Raw genomic sequence first — 17192 nt, forward strand, 5'->3', positions numbered from 1 at the left:
AGTGGATGGAGAGCTCGTTCAAAATTTCTTGCCCTATGCAACTACATAATTCCAGATAGAACAAGATTCTGTTAGCCATAACATAAGGGCCTAAAAAGAAGAAAGTTAACCTATTTGATATTAAACTGTACTTGGTACAAATTAAAGCGTGCATATTTTCATCAGAAAAATTCTAAAAATGACACCTATTTTAGGCCTTTTCTATTCATATATAGGTATGTTGTACAAAAGTATATGATTTTTCCAGTTATATCTCCCTTATAAAAATATAGCTAAAGGAAATATATATCTGCACATGAAGAAATGGCTTGTTGAAAGCTGTTTCCAATGTATTGCTATAGTTATATATGATATTCATTTATAATAACTAATGAAACTGTGACACAATAATCAATGTATTTTGCAAGTGTTAATAAAAATCCAATTTCATGGTTAGCAGTATCTGGTCCTGCAGAGAGATCCAGTGGCCATTGCTATTACAAGAAACCTTCTCTATATCTGTTTGCTTTCTATTACTAGATAAAGAAATGTATTCCACAATAATAGGTAATGAAAAGATCAGTTTTCCACTACATCTGCCCAGTATTCTGGCCCCTTGATGCCCAGAGGAATGGAGAAAATGCTGGTTGTGTCTGAAGTAGACACATACAAGTTCTCTGCAGATTCATCTATAAATGAAATCTCCTGAGCAGAGAAAGAAAAAGATATATTATGTTGGATTCTACCCATATCTTTTGTAACTCTGAATTCAAGGTTTCTGTGGTATTCCAAAATACTGGAGATCTTCCAATGCAATTGCTAAAGTTAGACTGGTTCTATTTTCAGTTTTCTTAAACTAGTAGCAGGGCAAAGGACAAAAATTTGTGAAGCACGCTAGACATAATTGGAACTGGACAACCGCTTCTTCCTCATAGTAAGGATGAGTTAAAATGACACCAAGGAATCCAGTTCATTGAAAAGTAATATTTTGTCATAATTATTTACCTAGTTTTATAACTTTATTTATACAAATTAGTGTCTGAAATCACAATATTCTTAGCACTGGTCTATCAGTTGAATTCTTGGCTTTATTCTGAGGTAAAACGTTATTTATATTAAGTGCTCTTATTTGGTTATCTGCTCACATACAGACCACATAGGAGGAGGGGAAAGTATTAGGTATGTTCACTGCCTTATTTATAAAAAATAAGGGTGGGATATAAACAAACAAGCAAACAAACTCACTGTTCAGCAATAATGTACTGGTCCTCTAGTGGAACACATTCCACACCAGCAACTTGTACATTGTGGGCTATCTCAGAGAAATCCAGCCCCAGGTTGACACCACGAATAGTGACTCGTGTTCCTCCTTCTGGTGGACCTGACAGTGTCAGGATCTGGGAAAGTAACAAAAACAATAAACAAGAACATTAGTGTTAAAAATAAACATGGTCCTACAAATGGTTCTGAGAAAGATCTGGCTTCTTCTTCTTTTTTTTTAAAAAAAAGAAAAATACATTTTATTAAAAGTTATAAAGAGAACATAACAAGTAATACAAAATAGAAAAAAAGCATAGGAAAAAAAGCAAAAGCGCAATGAGAAAGAATGAAAAGTAGAAAGAATCAGCTGTCAATTTCTTGCGCTGCAAATATAAATATGGTTACAATATTACCTCCTTCTCTATGTTTAAAATAAAAGCTCCCATTTTTCTATTATCCATTTGTAATCATCACAAGTCATAAGATCATTTTTTTCTGTTTCATGCAAAAATTCCAAAAGGAGTTCCCAGTTAGCTATAAATGAAAATATTATCTTTTATCTGATCAAGAAAGTTAATTATGCCATGTTTGGAAGCTTCATCATTTCACCAGTCATCCCTCCATTGTGGATAATGTAGAATCTTTGGTGTATTATTGCCACTATGTGGATAACCTCATACCCAGGAAATGCAGATTGAAATATGCTCAGCCATGGAGTTGAGAAGCTCAGGCAGGGAGGTCACTCCACAGCAGGGAGGCTGGTACAATAACAGTCCCAACAGAGACCCATTGGAGCCCAACTTAAGAAACAGCATATCCAGTAATGTGAATAGAATGTCTGCTGGATACCTCTCTAGTCTCTAGTATAATCACTACCACTCCACCTCCCCCCCCCCCGCTATTTTGGAGTCTTAGCTAGTGCCAAACCTGAATACTAGCTGGGCAAATCTCAGAGAACAGTACCTACCCTCCTATCCCAGTCAAGTCTCTATGATACACACACTGGCCTTCTCTTTAGCAATTACAACAATAATAGGGCCTAGCCCAGGGCCTAGAAAGCCTGCCATCCTGTGCCTGGGGTAAAGTCCAGGAGATTGGAATGTGCCAAAGGAATAACGTACCCGTGCCACAGGAATAACGCAGCCCTGTGACGTGGTCACTTTAGTCTTTAAAATCTTTGGAATTAATTGCATGTATCTATATACATTTCTTTTCTTTTTTTTACGCATCCAAGAGACATCAAGCTTCCAATTCTCCCCACCTCATTCTCCTGATTAGTATAGTAGTTCAAAATCTCTTTTCTCAGAAATGTAATGTGGGAGAATTTATGAAGTCATAACGAATAGCTTGAATAATGAATATGTCTAGAGGTAGCTAAGGCTGAGATAACACATTTCTGCTGTACAGTTCTGGTCTAAGTGCTTTGATGAAACAATATATTCAGTTTAGGCTTGTGAATATAGAATGTCACATGCAGTGGTTTAGTGATTGCTTTTGAAGTGTAGAATCTCATCATGACATATATAGCCATACATGAGAATACCAGTAGGTTGTATAGCATCCAGTTTATTAACAATACAATGCCTATATATACTTAAAATATACCTAATATGAAAAACATTGAGAAGTGTTCACCTAAATAGAGAGAATCACTATGGGAAGATATGTTTAATGAGGCAATAAGCGAGAATGCTTGGAAATGAAGCATTAAATGGCACTTAATATGCAATGAAGTGTGAATTGCCCAAGAAATCTGCAGTATTTCCAAGTACAGTAATTTTTACATCAGCACATCTGAATATGCTCTCTGAACATTGGAGGAGCAGAAATAATTTAATGGCCTGTGACTATAAAACATCAACCCTGGCAATACTGTTACTGGGATAAGACGAAATGAGAAAGCAAGCTTTTCAGCTCTCCAGAACTTTCATTAAACAGCAGGTAAAGCAACAAGGAAAAGAAATCAAAAGCAGGAAGAAAGGTTTAAGTCAAACTATCATTAGCTTCAGTGTTTTCTCCCTTTTTTATTGAATGAACAGAAGTTTCAGGTAAAATGCAAAATATTTTAATAGTGTATTAAAAAACTATATTACTTTAGGATTATATAAATAGGTTTGTTAAATACAAAAATGGGACTTTGTACAATTAAAACTGTAGGATGAGAATCCTACTATTATTATTAATGTTAAATATATATTTTTTGAATTTTGAATTTGAATTTGAATTAAGACAATTACTCAACAATAATTCACAATGGTTCTGCTGTTTGCTTATTGCTCCATCATTTATAAATTAATGAAAAAAGAAAATGATTACTGGTGCTTTGTCTGAACAAATCTTCATATTGAAATGATTAATATACGTAGATGATTGCATTTCTATTTAGGATCACAAAGGTTCTGTTTTGTTAGAAAGTTTCTATTATTTTTCCTTTCTTTCTTTTACATGGTCCTTTTCTTCTGTTCTTGGTTTGCCTTCTCTATTAACTCTTCATTTCTACTAAAGTTGGCTCAATTATAACAGGGACTGTAGGAAAAAATAGCAGACCTTTGCTTATTTTTTAAGTAGAATATCAGGAGCTGCTGGACAGCAAATCTAATAATTGTTAGTCCCATTCTGAAAATACAAAATCAAGTAATGCTCTAGAACAGGGGTGTCAAATTTGCGTCATCATGGCGATGTCACGTGACATATCAGGAATTTTTTCCCCCTTTGCTAAACCAGGTGGGGGCAGGGTCAGCATGTGATGCAACCGGCCCATGGGCTATGAGTTTGACACTCCTGCTCTAGAACCATTATGAGGTCTAAGTGAAAATAACACATTTGTTTTGATAAAGAAAGAAGAATCTAGCAGGATTTTATTGTTTCTTTATCTATAAGAAACAAATTGAAGGTGCACTGAAAACCCTTATTAAGGTATAGAGGGTACATAATCCTGAAAAAACAGTAACAGTTTAGCTTCTCTTTTAAAAGGACTTCTTAACTCTAGATTTAGAAACATTTCAAATGGACCATCGTGCTTCTCTTCTCTTTTTCTATAAAAATAAAAATAACTCTTATCACTGAAAGAATTCTAATGGGAAATGAGTTCATGTATATTTAATTATAATCCACAATAATGAAAACACTACATCCTCTAGATTAAAAACAAACCCGAATTGTCAAATCAAAATCCCAATGTTTGAGTTTGATGCATGCTAAAGACCCGAATACCTTCAATTCTTTATTGCTTTCTAAGTTTTAATTTCTTTTGAAAAAATACTGCCTTAAACATTGTGATATAGTTCCATATTTAAATTTTCTTCCACATTTTCTGAGGTGATAAAAGTTATTTACTGAGAAAGGAAAACTGAGAATCTCACATTTTAGCACACAGCATTTAAAACAATGCTTTAGAAAACTAAAGAGAGTCAGTTTGGTCTAGTGGTTAAGGCAGTAGGCTAGAAAGCAGGAGACTATGACTTCTAATCCTGTTTTATGCAGGATTAGAAGTCACTTGGGTGACTTTGGCACAGCCACCTTTTCTCAGTCAAACCCACCTCACAAGCTTGTTGTTCTGGGGAAAATAGGAGGAGGAAGCATTATAAACGTTCACTGCCTTGAGTTACTCATAAATATATTAAAGGTGAAATTGAAGGTAATCTTTTCAGTTACTGCATTTTGAGTAGAACATGCATTTGGATTCATTTTGTAACAAGATGTGTTACTTCTTACTGCGTTATCTTGAACATACTGTACATTGATGCATTCTGTCTCTCTTACGTACTCATCTCTTTCCTTTCCTTTTATTTCTTCCCTTTGTAGTGAGGTGTGAAATATCACCAAAAATATTCATCTACTTCATTAGAGATTCTCATTAAACAGTTTTGATTCTTATACTCTGTCTGCTGCACTGCAGGGTTCCACAAATACCCAATAGGTGATTTTCATTCATACTGAATATAGTGCATTTGATTTATGTTCCAATATTCATTTTAATGGACCTATTTATATGCGTTATATAACCTAATTATTACTGAGAGGAAGAGGCTATTCTTAGAGATATATGTCTGTTTATTGTCTTCTACAGGCATATAAGAGAAGACATTTACTTATTTTATCCCACCCAACATAATGTGATCTCACCACATCGCAGCACGATTGAAAAACCATGTAAGAAGAAACAGAACATCTTTACCTCTTTCATTTAGGCTTCTAAACAGCAATAATGTTTAAAACATAGTATTGGTTCCTGCTGTAAATAGTTTTTAAAATCTAAATTCCAACAGAATGAATTGGAATGGATGAGCAGATAAAGGCTTACATAAGACCATATTCAATAATAGTTAAGATAGAAATATCAGGTTAACTGCAGCCCGCTACTTGGTTTGGATAAAAGAATGCGTATTGCTGAGAAATTTTTAAAAAATTAGAATTAGAACTACATAACCTGAGATATGATCACCACAGCTTTTTATGGTACCATAAAGTTAAAGTTCATGTACATTTTAAAAATCCTTATGGAAGAAGAAGAATATAAAATAAATATAAGCCCAGGCTGTGCTCAAAAGTACCTTTAATGATCTCACCAAAAGAAGCATTTAATAGAAAAGAAACAGTCAGTAAAAAGAAATGGTTAACATACCAAAATTTATTAGTACAAGCAAATGGAGAACTTAAAGTGAATTGAGAATATTTGACTATAGAAGAATATAGTTGTCAATGCTTTTCATATACATTGAGAGAAAAAATATAAATGGTTTTCATATAATTGAGAGGAAAAAATATAAATAAAAAGTTTACTGGAATTGAACAACATATGATGAAATGTGAAACTGAATTACATACAAATGATGAACATACAGTTGCACTTTTGCCGATATTTGAAATGTAAGTTTCAAAAATCGGCAAAAGTTTCATCTTCAGTATCTGGCCTTCTAAACAGCAGTAAGAGTTGATTTCCTCTAGGACTCACTGGTTCGATCTCAATCTAATAAACCATTATTCAAATATAGATTTGAGGCTAATTTCTCAGCAACTGCATTGACTTTTTTCCTGCACAGATGCCTTAAAACCAGATGGGACTTTGCATAGCACATTGTTTAAAGGAACCACCAGCAAACTCAGATCTCTTTTAAGCAACCACTAGACCTCAAACTGCATTTTACCATGCAATGTTTTCTTCTTTTCTTTCTACTATGAACTAAATTTTATCCCACTCTCAAGGCTAGAAGCAATGATATTAAATCCAGCATATGCATTTTGCTCCTTCAGCTTCTGAATCATGCCAGACAACCAAGAATTGTGGAGGCAGCTGCTATGCCTAGTATGGTGGAACATAAGAAAACTTGTGGGAGGCTGCAGCTGGTGGCAGAAACTTCTGCTGAGAAATTAGGCTTCCTTTTTATAGACTTTTATAAAAGCCAGTAACCTTAAATGGCTTGACAGTTACTTTGGAGAACTTTATTAAGTTCCACTTTGGACAAACTCTGAATGTTAAATATCACATTTTATTAGGGAGCAGTCACACCTCCTTAAATGTCTTTTTAAAGAACTAAAAGCTACTTATTTATAGCACGTCTCTAACATAGCCATTTTAATTCCTAAATCTAGAAAAGTATACCTTTAGAACCATCTCCAAGTATTTATGAGGTTAAGAACAGAAGGGGACTATTTACTTGTGCATAATATCTGATTCCAGCGAGGGCTTGCAATGTAATTTGGGTAAATTCTTTTTTTTTAATGACCACTAGGTTCTAGAACAATCATAACAATGTATTGACTCAACTCATTGGTACATTATGGTCTGGAATAAGCAACACTGCAATTCATCATGTTTTCAAAAAGTTTCAGCATGTAACCTAAATTACAATCTAAATGTGTGTTTGCATATCGGATGACGCCCCTTTTGTCAATCTGGTCAAACAGCAGGTTCCTGCATATGCTGCTTGTTGGCAAAAAACATTAGCTTATCTTCCACCAAATGTGTGTTTTGTGACTGGCTACACCTTTCGTGGCAATTATTTTCTGAAAACAAATTCCTTCCCCATGATTGCCATTTTATGAAAATGCTCACATGTCTTCTAATTCCAGATGTAGCCACCACATATCTGAAATCTAAAATGAACGATGTGCTGCACTGCCACAGGGAGGCAAACATCTCAGATTAGCTGTGAACACACCCCAGCCTAAACTATGATTCCCTGAGACTAAATTCTAACCTTATTTGTTTTGTGAGTTCACTTTCTATTCCACAATTAACAGCCAGTAATATTCTTCCCAAATTGTCTAAGTACTTTAAAATATAAGTCAGTTTCTTTGCTCTCATTCCTTCCTCTCTAATGTGTCTTAACTTTTTTCCACTTTGTTTCTCATTCCATTTATTTTAGAATTTGAAAGCCATATTACTTAATATCAATCCCCATTTAAAGAGACTATTAATCATACACTTTCCATTTCATTTAGACTTACTTGTGTTCTAAAAACACTTATTTCATTGGCCTGTCTTTGCCTCAGTTCCCATTTTCTTTCGTGCATTCAGTCTGGGACTAAAAGCTTTAATCTATTCATCATGTAGTGTCGATTAGAGTCTGCTTTCTGTAGCTCACACTCTGTAGTGTGTCTTGTATCATTTTTCTCTGCAAAGCATCATGTGTCTACAAAAGACATAATACGAAAATCAAATTGCATTATATTATATTATGCACTCTAAGGTTTGCTATTGTTAATGTTTACAGATCACCTATATGCAATGGTTCATGGTTCTTGACAGTTATTTCCCTTACAACAGTATGCTTATTTTTTTTAAATGCTTTTGCTGAAGCAATTGCATGACAAATAGAGGTATTTTTTCCTCTCTCAGTAAATCCACAGCCTGCCTTTTTTCTTTTTCTTTTCTTTGAGAGGCTGTTCAAGGTTTGTTTTTTCTTTTTAACCAAACTGGAGATAACAAAACCTGACTACAGTGTCAAAGGCTGTGTTGCCTTTTTATTTTCTAAATGTCTTGACCTGGAAAATATCCAAACCAGATATCCAATCTGACCTAGATTTAACTGCCACTAATTGAACAGTTCTGAAGGAACTGTGTCAAAATGTTGCTGCTGGGTTAGAACAGATGCATTCAATTAATTACAGCTGGAGAACTTCAGTCATAATCATTGAAGGTAGCAACATTTGAAAGATGCTATTTGTATAAAGCTCTTTAAATAAAAGTGGATCAGACCTGAAATCCAGGCAGCTGCCTTATCTATGAATATAGATCAGGACCCCAAAACAAACAAGCAAACTATACTATTGAAGTTTAATAAAAGTTGGCTATGTGGAGTCCTTGGTACTCTCTTGAGTTTGGTTGTTTGCAGTTGCTTATTCAACTAGGAAACATCAATGTTAGTGAATATAGGGTTTATTCCTGTTTACATATAATAGTTTGCCCCACCAATGTTAGTGTATATGTGACTTTACTTGGTAGTACCTTGATTAGGATACTTGTCTGCTTGTTTCTTGGCAATTTCTTGATTAGGATACTTGTTCGTCTGCTTATTTGCCTCCTTGGTAGCTTCTTGATTAGGTTCATTTTTTTTGTTTGACTGGTGTTAATCCCTGCTTATCTGAGTGTTGGCTGCTGAACAGGATGTCTTATGGTCTTTTTGTTTCCTTCTGAGTATTTTTACTACCCCTTTTAGTAAATACTCGCCTGAGGTAACGCCAGGAGACAAATATATGATGTAACCGTTTATTAACACAATGGACAATGAACAAACAACTGGGGTCTGACAGCTCTTTTATAAGCTAGCTGTCAAACAGTCAAGCAATAGGGAGCCTGCCCTGCTCCCGCCAGACTGTAGCCGCTCCGGAGCAAATAAGCAAATGTTTCCTGCTTGATTGGCACTTCTGCCTGGAGGTGTCAGGACGTAGCACTCCTTCCCCCATTGCACATACATAGTCTCTCAGGTAGGTGGGCTTCTGGTGAATTCCAGAGCATCTTAGTTCTTGTTGGCACACCGGGGAAGGAGGCTGTCTCAGATCCTCCTTTGCTGATGACGTCTTCTCAGCCTGGCCTTCCAGAGACTCCGCCCCTGCTGGATTACAGGAATCAACAGGTATGTGTTCCAACGAGATCGTGGCAGGTATTGCAGAAGCATTGAATCCTGGTTGAGAGCAGTCTGGGTGGCAGTTGGCTTCATCTGGGTGCTGAGGAAGGGAAGAACAACTAGGCGTGGCAGGCCTAGCAGATGGATGTACTGGTGAATTGCACTGCCGAAACTGATCTATATGGCACTGCCACTGATGTCCATCCTCTAACTGGACCCTATAAGAATATGGGCCAGCTATTTGAATTATCTGACCCGGTACCCATTTAAGATCCGCTATGCAATTTTTTGCGAACACTCTTTCCCCTAGGTCAAAGGTGCCGGTGTGTGATGAACACTCTGGAGAAGCGTTTACATGATAGTGCGGGTGTAAACAGTCCAGAATGGTACGAAGACGTCGTCCCATCAATAATTCAGCTGGACTTTTAACAGTTAAGGGGCATGACATGGAATGTTGGGCCAATAGGTATAAATTGATTTTCTGCCCCCATGGACCAGGTCCAATACGCTGTAATGCATCTTTAACAGAGCGGACTGCCTGTTCCGCCTTACCGTTGCTGGATGGGTGATACGGGGCCACCAATACGCGTCTAATGCCCAACCTCACTAGGAAAGCTTGGAAAACAGCGGAGGTGAATTGACGACTATTATCGAACACTAAAGTGTCCGGTAGTAGGTGAGTGGAGAATAGTCTCTGCAATTCTTTAATAGTGGCCTCCGAGGTAATAGTATTCATGGAGGCAATTTCCACCCACCTAGAAAATGCATCTACTACAATCAGAAAAGTATGCCCTTGCAGTGGCCCTGCGAAATCTATATGTACTCTTACCCACGGTCCTTGTGATAATTCCCAGACCCTAGTAGGAGCAGCTGGGGGATTAGGACGTGAGACTTGACAAGGGAGACATGCCCAATTGGCAATTTTGGCATCCAATTTGGGCCACCAGACATAGCTACGGCCCAAAGCCTTCATTCTAGCTATGCCTGGATGGCCCACATGGAGGAGCTGTAAAATTGGCACTCGTAAAGATGGGGGAACTACTACTCTGTTCCCCCATAAAAGACAGCCCTTGACCTCTGAGAGTTCCAGCCACCTAGTAAAGTATGGCAACAATTGCTCAGATACTTCTCCTCTTGGCCAGCCCCTGTGGACCCATTCTAGAACTTGAGACAGGATGGGGTCAGTTTTGGAATGACCAGCTATGTCAGTGGCAAAGAGAGGTAATTCTAGGTCATTGATCATAAGGACTGAAGATGCTGGAGCCAGGTCCTGAGCCTCCTGAGGCAAGAGGCAGTGGCTCAAGGCATCAGCATGCCCCCATGTGTTTTCTGAGTATATATTCCAAACAGTAGCTGTATGCCGCGAGAAATTAAGTCCATCGCGACATAGGAGGTGACAATATGATAGGAGTTGGCTTATCCCCTGCTAGTATGCCAAGTAAGGGTTTGTGGTCAGTTTGCAGCACAAAAAATGACCATAAAGGTAGTGGTGGAATCTTTTGATTCCAGCCACCGCTGCCAGTACCTCCTTGTCCAACTGGCTATAATTCCTTTCAGCCTTGGACAAGGAGTGAGAGAAATAAGCCACAGGAGCTTCACTGCTGTTTGAGCAGCGATGGCTGAGTACTGCCCCTATGCCATATGGTGAAGCATCGGTAGCTAATATTAAAGGTAAAGCTTCACTGCACTGCATGAGAACAGCGGATGACATCAGGAGTGATTTGACAGCTGTGAATGCCTGCTCTTCGCGGCTGCCCCATCTCCAACTTGCTGATGCGTCCAGAAGACAATGTAGAGGTTCTGCAATGGAAGCTTTATGGGGCAAGAACATAGCATAAAAGTTTAATAGCCCCAAGAAGGCTTGTAGCTCTGTCCTGTTGGTCAAAGTCGGAGCGTCTTTAATAGATTCCACTTTGGACAGAGTGAGGTGAATACCTCAGGCATCAATATGAAATCTGAGGAAAATCACCAACTCCATACCAATATGGACTTAGTTTTCTTTAATTTTAGTCCTGCATCTCGAAGACGGAGAAAAACTGCTCTTAGTTTAGTGAGCAGTTCCTCCTGACTTTGTGCTGCGATCAGCACATCATCAAAATATGGCAACACTCTAGGAAAGCCATGGAGCAGATGCTCCATGATGCTCTGGAAAATGCCGGGAGCCACGCAGACTCCAAATTGGAGTCTCCGGCAACGGAACGCTCCACGATGAGTAACGATTGTTTGAGCGTCTGCTGTTGCATCGTCTACCAGTAACTGCTGATATGCCTGAGCTAGGTCAAGCTTAGCAAAGAAGCGTCCATGACCCAAAGAGTGCAACAGGTGTTGCACTACAGGTACCGGATAGGGGTGCACTTTCGGGATGCAATCCTTTATTAATTGTTGATTTATAATCAGCGCATATCCTAATGGATCCGTCTGATTTAATTGGAATTACAATAGAGATCTCCCATTTCACATAATCTACTGGTTCTAGGATCCCTAGCTGAATTAGTTTATCTAGCTCAGCATTTACCTTTTTCTGTAGGGCGAAAGGGACCTGCCTAGCCTTTAGATGAATGGGCGCTACATTGGTATCTAAGTTAAAAGAGATTGGGGATCCATTATATTTACCCAATATATTGCTAAAAACATCTTTGAACTCTCAGGTCAGATCTTCGAAACCGGCAGCAATTTCAGTAGAATGAATCCCTGAAATAGAAAATTCCAATGCCTCAAACCAATCTAACCCCAATAATGAAGCCCCTCAACAACTATTAATGGCAATCTTCCCTTGAATTTGCCATGCTCAATTTGAAACTTCCCACTGCCAACAATTGGAATAGACCTTTTTTTGATAATCTTTTAAGACACAGCTAGTCTGGGACAAATTGGCCTTAGAAAGTGTGGACAGGATCCTTTTGAGGTTGCCCCACGAAATAATGGATTTTGCCGACCCCGTGTCGATCTCCATTTTACATGGAGATCCCTCAATTAATACAGGGATGAACATTTTCTGGTTGCCGCTTTTTCCTTTGGATGCTGTGTTGACAGTTTCTCCGTCATCGCTGTCACGGTCAATGGCATGGCAGATCTCCTTAGCCCTGGCTGGGTGCCTTTGTGATGGTCTATTCATGGGACATCCATTGTCTGCTGCTGGCAGGTTGGCATGGCACAAGAAGGCGAGATGACCGGTTTTACCACAACGCCAGCAGGTGGCTGATTTGAACCGGCAAGCCGATCACAAATGGTTCCCGCCACAACTCAGGCATCCTGCCTGAGGTAAATTCGTGGCTGGCTTCCATCTGCTGTTTGCTGTTAACTTAAGGTGTGCCACTTCATCAGTTGTTCCCTCTTCATCCTCCTCTTCAGCCGCTTGTCGATTTACTACGGCTGTTGCTGAAGTTGGGCTGTGGGCGGCTTGACACTTTTGTATTACTGCCGCTGACTGGGCAGCCTGCTCAGCTGCTCGTGCTTCATCTAGGGGAATGGCCAAAGTTAGTTCTGATTTATCTAGCAGGTGGCGCTGAAGCCTTAAATCTCTGCTGCCATAAATCAGCTGTTCCAACAATGCCTCGTCAAGATCTGGGAACTCGCAATAAATAGCGGCTTGTGTAAGAGCTACCATGAATTGGCTAACAGTCAGGGTTTTTTTGTACGCACCAGCAAAATGCAAACCACCTAGCCAAATGGGATGGAGCCAGTGCGTAATGTCCCTTGAGCTTGGCCAGTAGCACTTCCCAAGGCACAGCATGTACGGAGTCTGGTGCTGCCAAAGCCTGGGCCATTTAGAACTTCTCTGGCCCACACAGACCTAAGAAATAACCTCTCTTCCTTTCTGTGGTTATTCCTGTCAGATCATGGGTGATGAGGAAGCAATCAAAAAGTTGAATAAATGCCCCCCACGACTCCCTCTCGGGCATAAATGCTGCAAAGGGAGGTATGGCCATCATTTTGCGGATTGTTGTAAGTCGTTACTTCTTTGAAATGTGTGGTTACTCTCAGGATCCCACCTTCATTGCCAGTAGTAAATACTCGCCTGAGGTAACGCCAGGAGATGAATATATGCTGTAACCGTTTATTAACACAACTGACAACGAATGAACAACTGGGGTCTGACAGCTCTTTTATAAGCTAGCTGTCAAACAGTCAACCAATAGGGAGCCTGCCCTGCTCCTGCCAGACTGCAGCTGCTCTGGAGCTAATAAACAAACGTTTCCCATGTGATTGGCACTTCTGCCTGGAGGCGTCAGGACGTAGCACCTTTGAATGGGGTTTATCTCTATGTGTCTATTGATGGCTGATTTGTATGAATGCCAAGCTTCCAGGAATTATCTAGCAGTTTTGGATTTAGCTTCACCTAGAAGACTCAGTTTCCCAGTTGCAACTATAGTTTTTATCCATGTATTTGAAATTAAGTTTTCAGAAGTTGGCTATATTTGGATACTCGAAATCCCCATTTCCAAATATTGCTGTTTTTATGCTTTTTCAAAATAATTTGATCTATGAAAGTGTAATCTGAAAATTTTAAAGGATCTGTTGGTTTGAAGTAGACTTTCAAAATGAAGTTGCCATTGTTTCCTTCTCCCTTTATTTTTGTTATAAAGCTTGAAGTTGTGAACCAAACTGAAATATGATTTAAGCTGTCTCTCAACTCAAGTAGGTACTTAATGAAAATAGGAACTGAATATAAGTAATCTATCCTCCCCCTCTCCACACCCCTGTTCTGTTCTGCTGCCTCATTTTGGCAGGGTTATGGTTTTAGTGTCTGGGAGGAATGAGCGAAGAATAGGAGTATACAGTATGCAGGGTCACCCAAGATGGGAAGGTCATTTCAGCTGCCCAAGCAGACACATATAGGGCAACAGCAGTATAGGAAGATGCTGGAGGCAGATAGTTCAGTGACAATAGTAAAGGCATCAATTCATATTGCTTGGGAGAACGCAGTGGTAAAGCATTCCTGCATTTTTACCAAGAAAACCCACATTAATAGAGCACATAAAACAATTAATATTATAGTATAGAGATAGTGAGCTACTGACATCTACTGAGGAAGAACTGAGGATATTTCAGTGCACCAATGGTATTTGGCAAGCCAGTTTATTGTAGCAGTTAAGATATCAGTTAGAAACTGAAAGACCATAGATTATATTCCCACTTTAGGCATGAAACTAGCTGATGACCTTGGACCAGCCACTCTTAGCCCTAAGAAGAAGGCAATGACAAACTACTTCTGAAATCTTTCCAAGCAAAGAGACTTTTCCAGTAAATCACCAGGAGTTCAGATTGACACATATACACAATTATTGTCATGGTATGGCTAAATGTAGGTTGTCTAGTTGCTAATGTTTCCATACATGAAGATAAAATCTGAAGCTACAAAGAGAGAATAATAACATGGAATGTAAATAGCATGAACACAGGAAATGTTCAACATAGTGAAAGATGAAATGAAACAACTGAAAATTTGGCATCAGAGATTGAGATCGACTGAGATTGGACACTTTCAGTGAGTAGATCATACTGTTTACTACTCAGCACATGAAAAACAAGGAACAGCATTACTTTTATTTTAGGAAGAGTATAGCAAAAACAGTACTTGGCTGCAATGCAATCTGTGATTGAATAATATTGACGATACTTCATAGACAACCTTTTAATATGACAATCATTGTTATAACCACTGATGTGGAAGAAGACAACATTGATATGTTTTATAATCAAGTTCAATTTTAAATTGACAGAACATGCAAGCATGATGGGCTGCTTAAAACAGGAGATGTGACTGGAGATGGCAAAGTTGGAAACATGAAAGAGGAAACTGTGGTTAGATGGTATGGCTTAGGAAACCAATTTGCCTATTGAACCCTTGGGGTGGCACTGGTGTGGGCATGAGGAATTTCTTGAGATGACTATTCGGGGCTAGAAAACCTTAATAAAGACTTCTAAGATATGTGACATGTGCATGTGTGTGCGGACCAGGCAAGAACCAATCTAGAACTGAAGAGTAATTTTCTGATGGAACAATTAATCAGTGGAACAACTTGCCTCCAGAAGTTGTGGTGCTCCAGCACTGGAGGACTTTAAGAAGAGATTGGACAACCATTTGTCTGAAACAGTATAGTTTCAGACAAATGGTTGAACAGGGGATTGAATGAAAAGACCTCTAAGGTCCCTTCTAACTCTGTTATTCTGTTAATTCTGTTAAAAGTCACCAAAATATGGCAAAAAACAGAAGAAAAATCTGCTAAAGTAAAGGATCTAAGCAACCTATGTCAGCAAAAGAAGAATGATACAGTGGTCAACAGATTGGAAAAGATAGGTCAATTTACATTATAACAGCACAACAGGGAGACTTAACAGAGTGTGTAAACTATCATTTAATTTCCTTAATTCCACATGCTAGCAAAACAATGCTTATGATCATCCAATGCTAATTAGAGCCCTACATGGAAAAAGTGATGCTTGATGTTCAAGTTGGTTTTAGAAATGTTTGCAGAACATGAGACATTATTACAGACACATGCTGAAAAATTGAGAAAGCTAAATAATATTTTTAAAAAGTTACTATGTGCTTCAGTAATTAAATAAAGCTTTTGATTGCATAAATCACATCAAGCCATGGAAAGTGTTAAGAAAAATTGGAATGTACAGGTCAGGTCAGAAAGCCACAATATGAACAGTACATGGTGAAATAGACAGGTTCCAAGAAAGCAAAGGAGTGCAAGAACACTGCATATTTGCTCCTTATTTATTCAATATACTGTAAATGCCAAATATATATTAAGGAAATCTGAATTGGAAGAAGCTAATCATTGGTTTTAAAACTGAAGAAAGAAGTATCAATAACTTGCACTATGTTGGCAACAGTACCCTGTTAGGCAAAATGCAAAGGATATGCAAACTCTAGTAATAAGAGTCAAAGAGCAAAGCGGGAGAAAAGCGACTAAAATTTCAAGGAGACCAAATTAATGATCTTTGCTTCTGCTTTTAGGATTAATAGTAAAGGAACCAACAATTAAAACTTTGAAGAAGCAAGATAAGAAGAGTATTGACACCTCTGAAATTTGGTGTTGGGAATGACTCCTGGATATACTGTGAGTAGCCAAGAAAATAAACCACTGGAACATTGAACAAATCAACTCGAAGTTCTCACTAGAGGCCATAATGATCAAGCACAAATTATCGTACTTTAGACACATTATTCCAAGACCTAGCTCTCTGGAGAAGGTCTCATTCTGGAAAAGGTGAAAAGATGGAGAAAATGATGATCAGCAGCAAGGTGATTCTACTCAGTACTGATGACTGCACCATTGGAAAACCTGAAGGGTCAGATTAGGAACAAATCATTATGGAGAAAATCTATCTGTGGGGTTACTAAGCATCAACAATGACTTGATGTCATGCAATCAGCACAATCATGTTCTTCAAATAATCTAAATTAGATTAAAATGTAATCTACAGAACAAATGCATTTTGAACAGTATATTTGAAAAGTAATAATCCTAAAACTGTTCTTTCCCATTATACTTCTTAATGACTTTGTCCTATGGGCTGTAATGCCATAAAAAAGTGGATAGCACTAACCACCATGTCATCAAAGCATAATTGATTACACTTCTGTAATGATATAGTTATACAGTATGGCATCTTTTCCTTAATATAAACATAAAGCACCATATTCTGTGGCTAGGGGGGCGTTCCACCAGGTTCGCCTGGTGTGCCAATTGCGCCCCCTACTAGAGCGGGACACCCTTCGCACAGTCACTCATGCCCTGGTGACTTCCCGCCTCGATTACTGCAATGCTCTCTACATGGGGCTCCCCTTGAGATGCACCCGAAGGCTACAGCTGGCCCAGAATGCAGCCGCGCGGACAATAATGGGGAGTACTAGGTACTCCCATG

At 38.5% G+C, this 17192-nt stretch overlaps 1 protein-coding gene across 2 annotated transcripts in view; it reads right to left on the reverse strand.

The window, feature by feature from the left end:
- Nucleotides 1-17192, reverse strand: part of PLXNA2 (plexin A2) — a 477739-nt gene that overhangs the window by 115596 nt on the left and 344951 nt on the right. For both annotated transcript variants that reach the window (XM_081948333.1, XM_081948334.1), the window contains exon 13: nt 1225-1376. In XM_081948333.1, the coding sequence (XP_081804459.1) occupies nt 1225-1376 (152 nt within the window). The remainder of the gene's footprint in view (nt 1-1224; nt 1377-17192) is intronic.

Source organism: Natrix helvetica (assembly GCF_964273705.1).
Source record: "Natrix helvetica genome assembly, chromosome: 3".
Classification (NCBI taxonomy): domain Eukaryota; kingdom Metazoa; phylum Chordata; class Lepidosauria; order Squamata; family Natricidae; genus Natrix; species Natrix helvetica.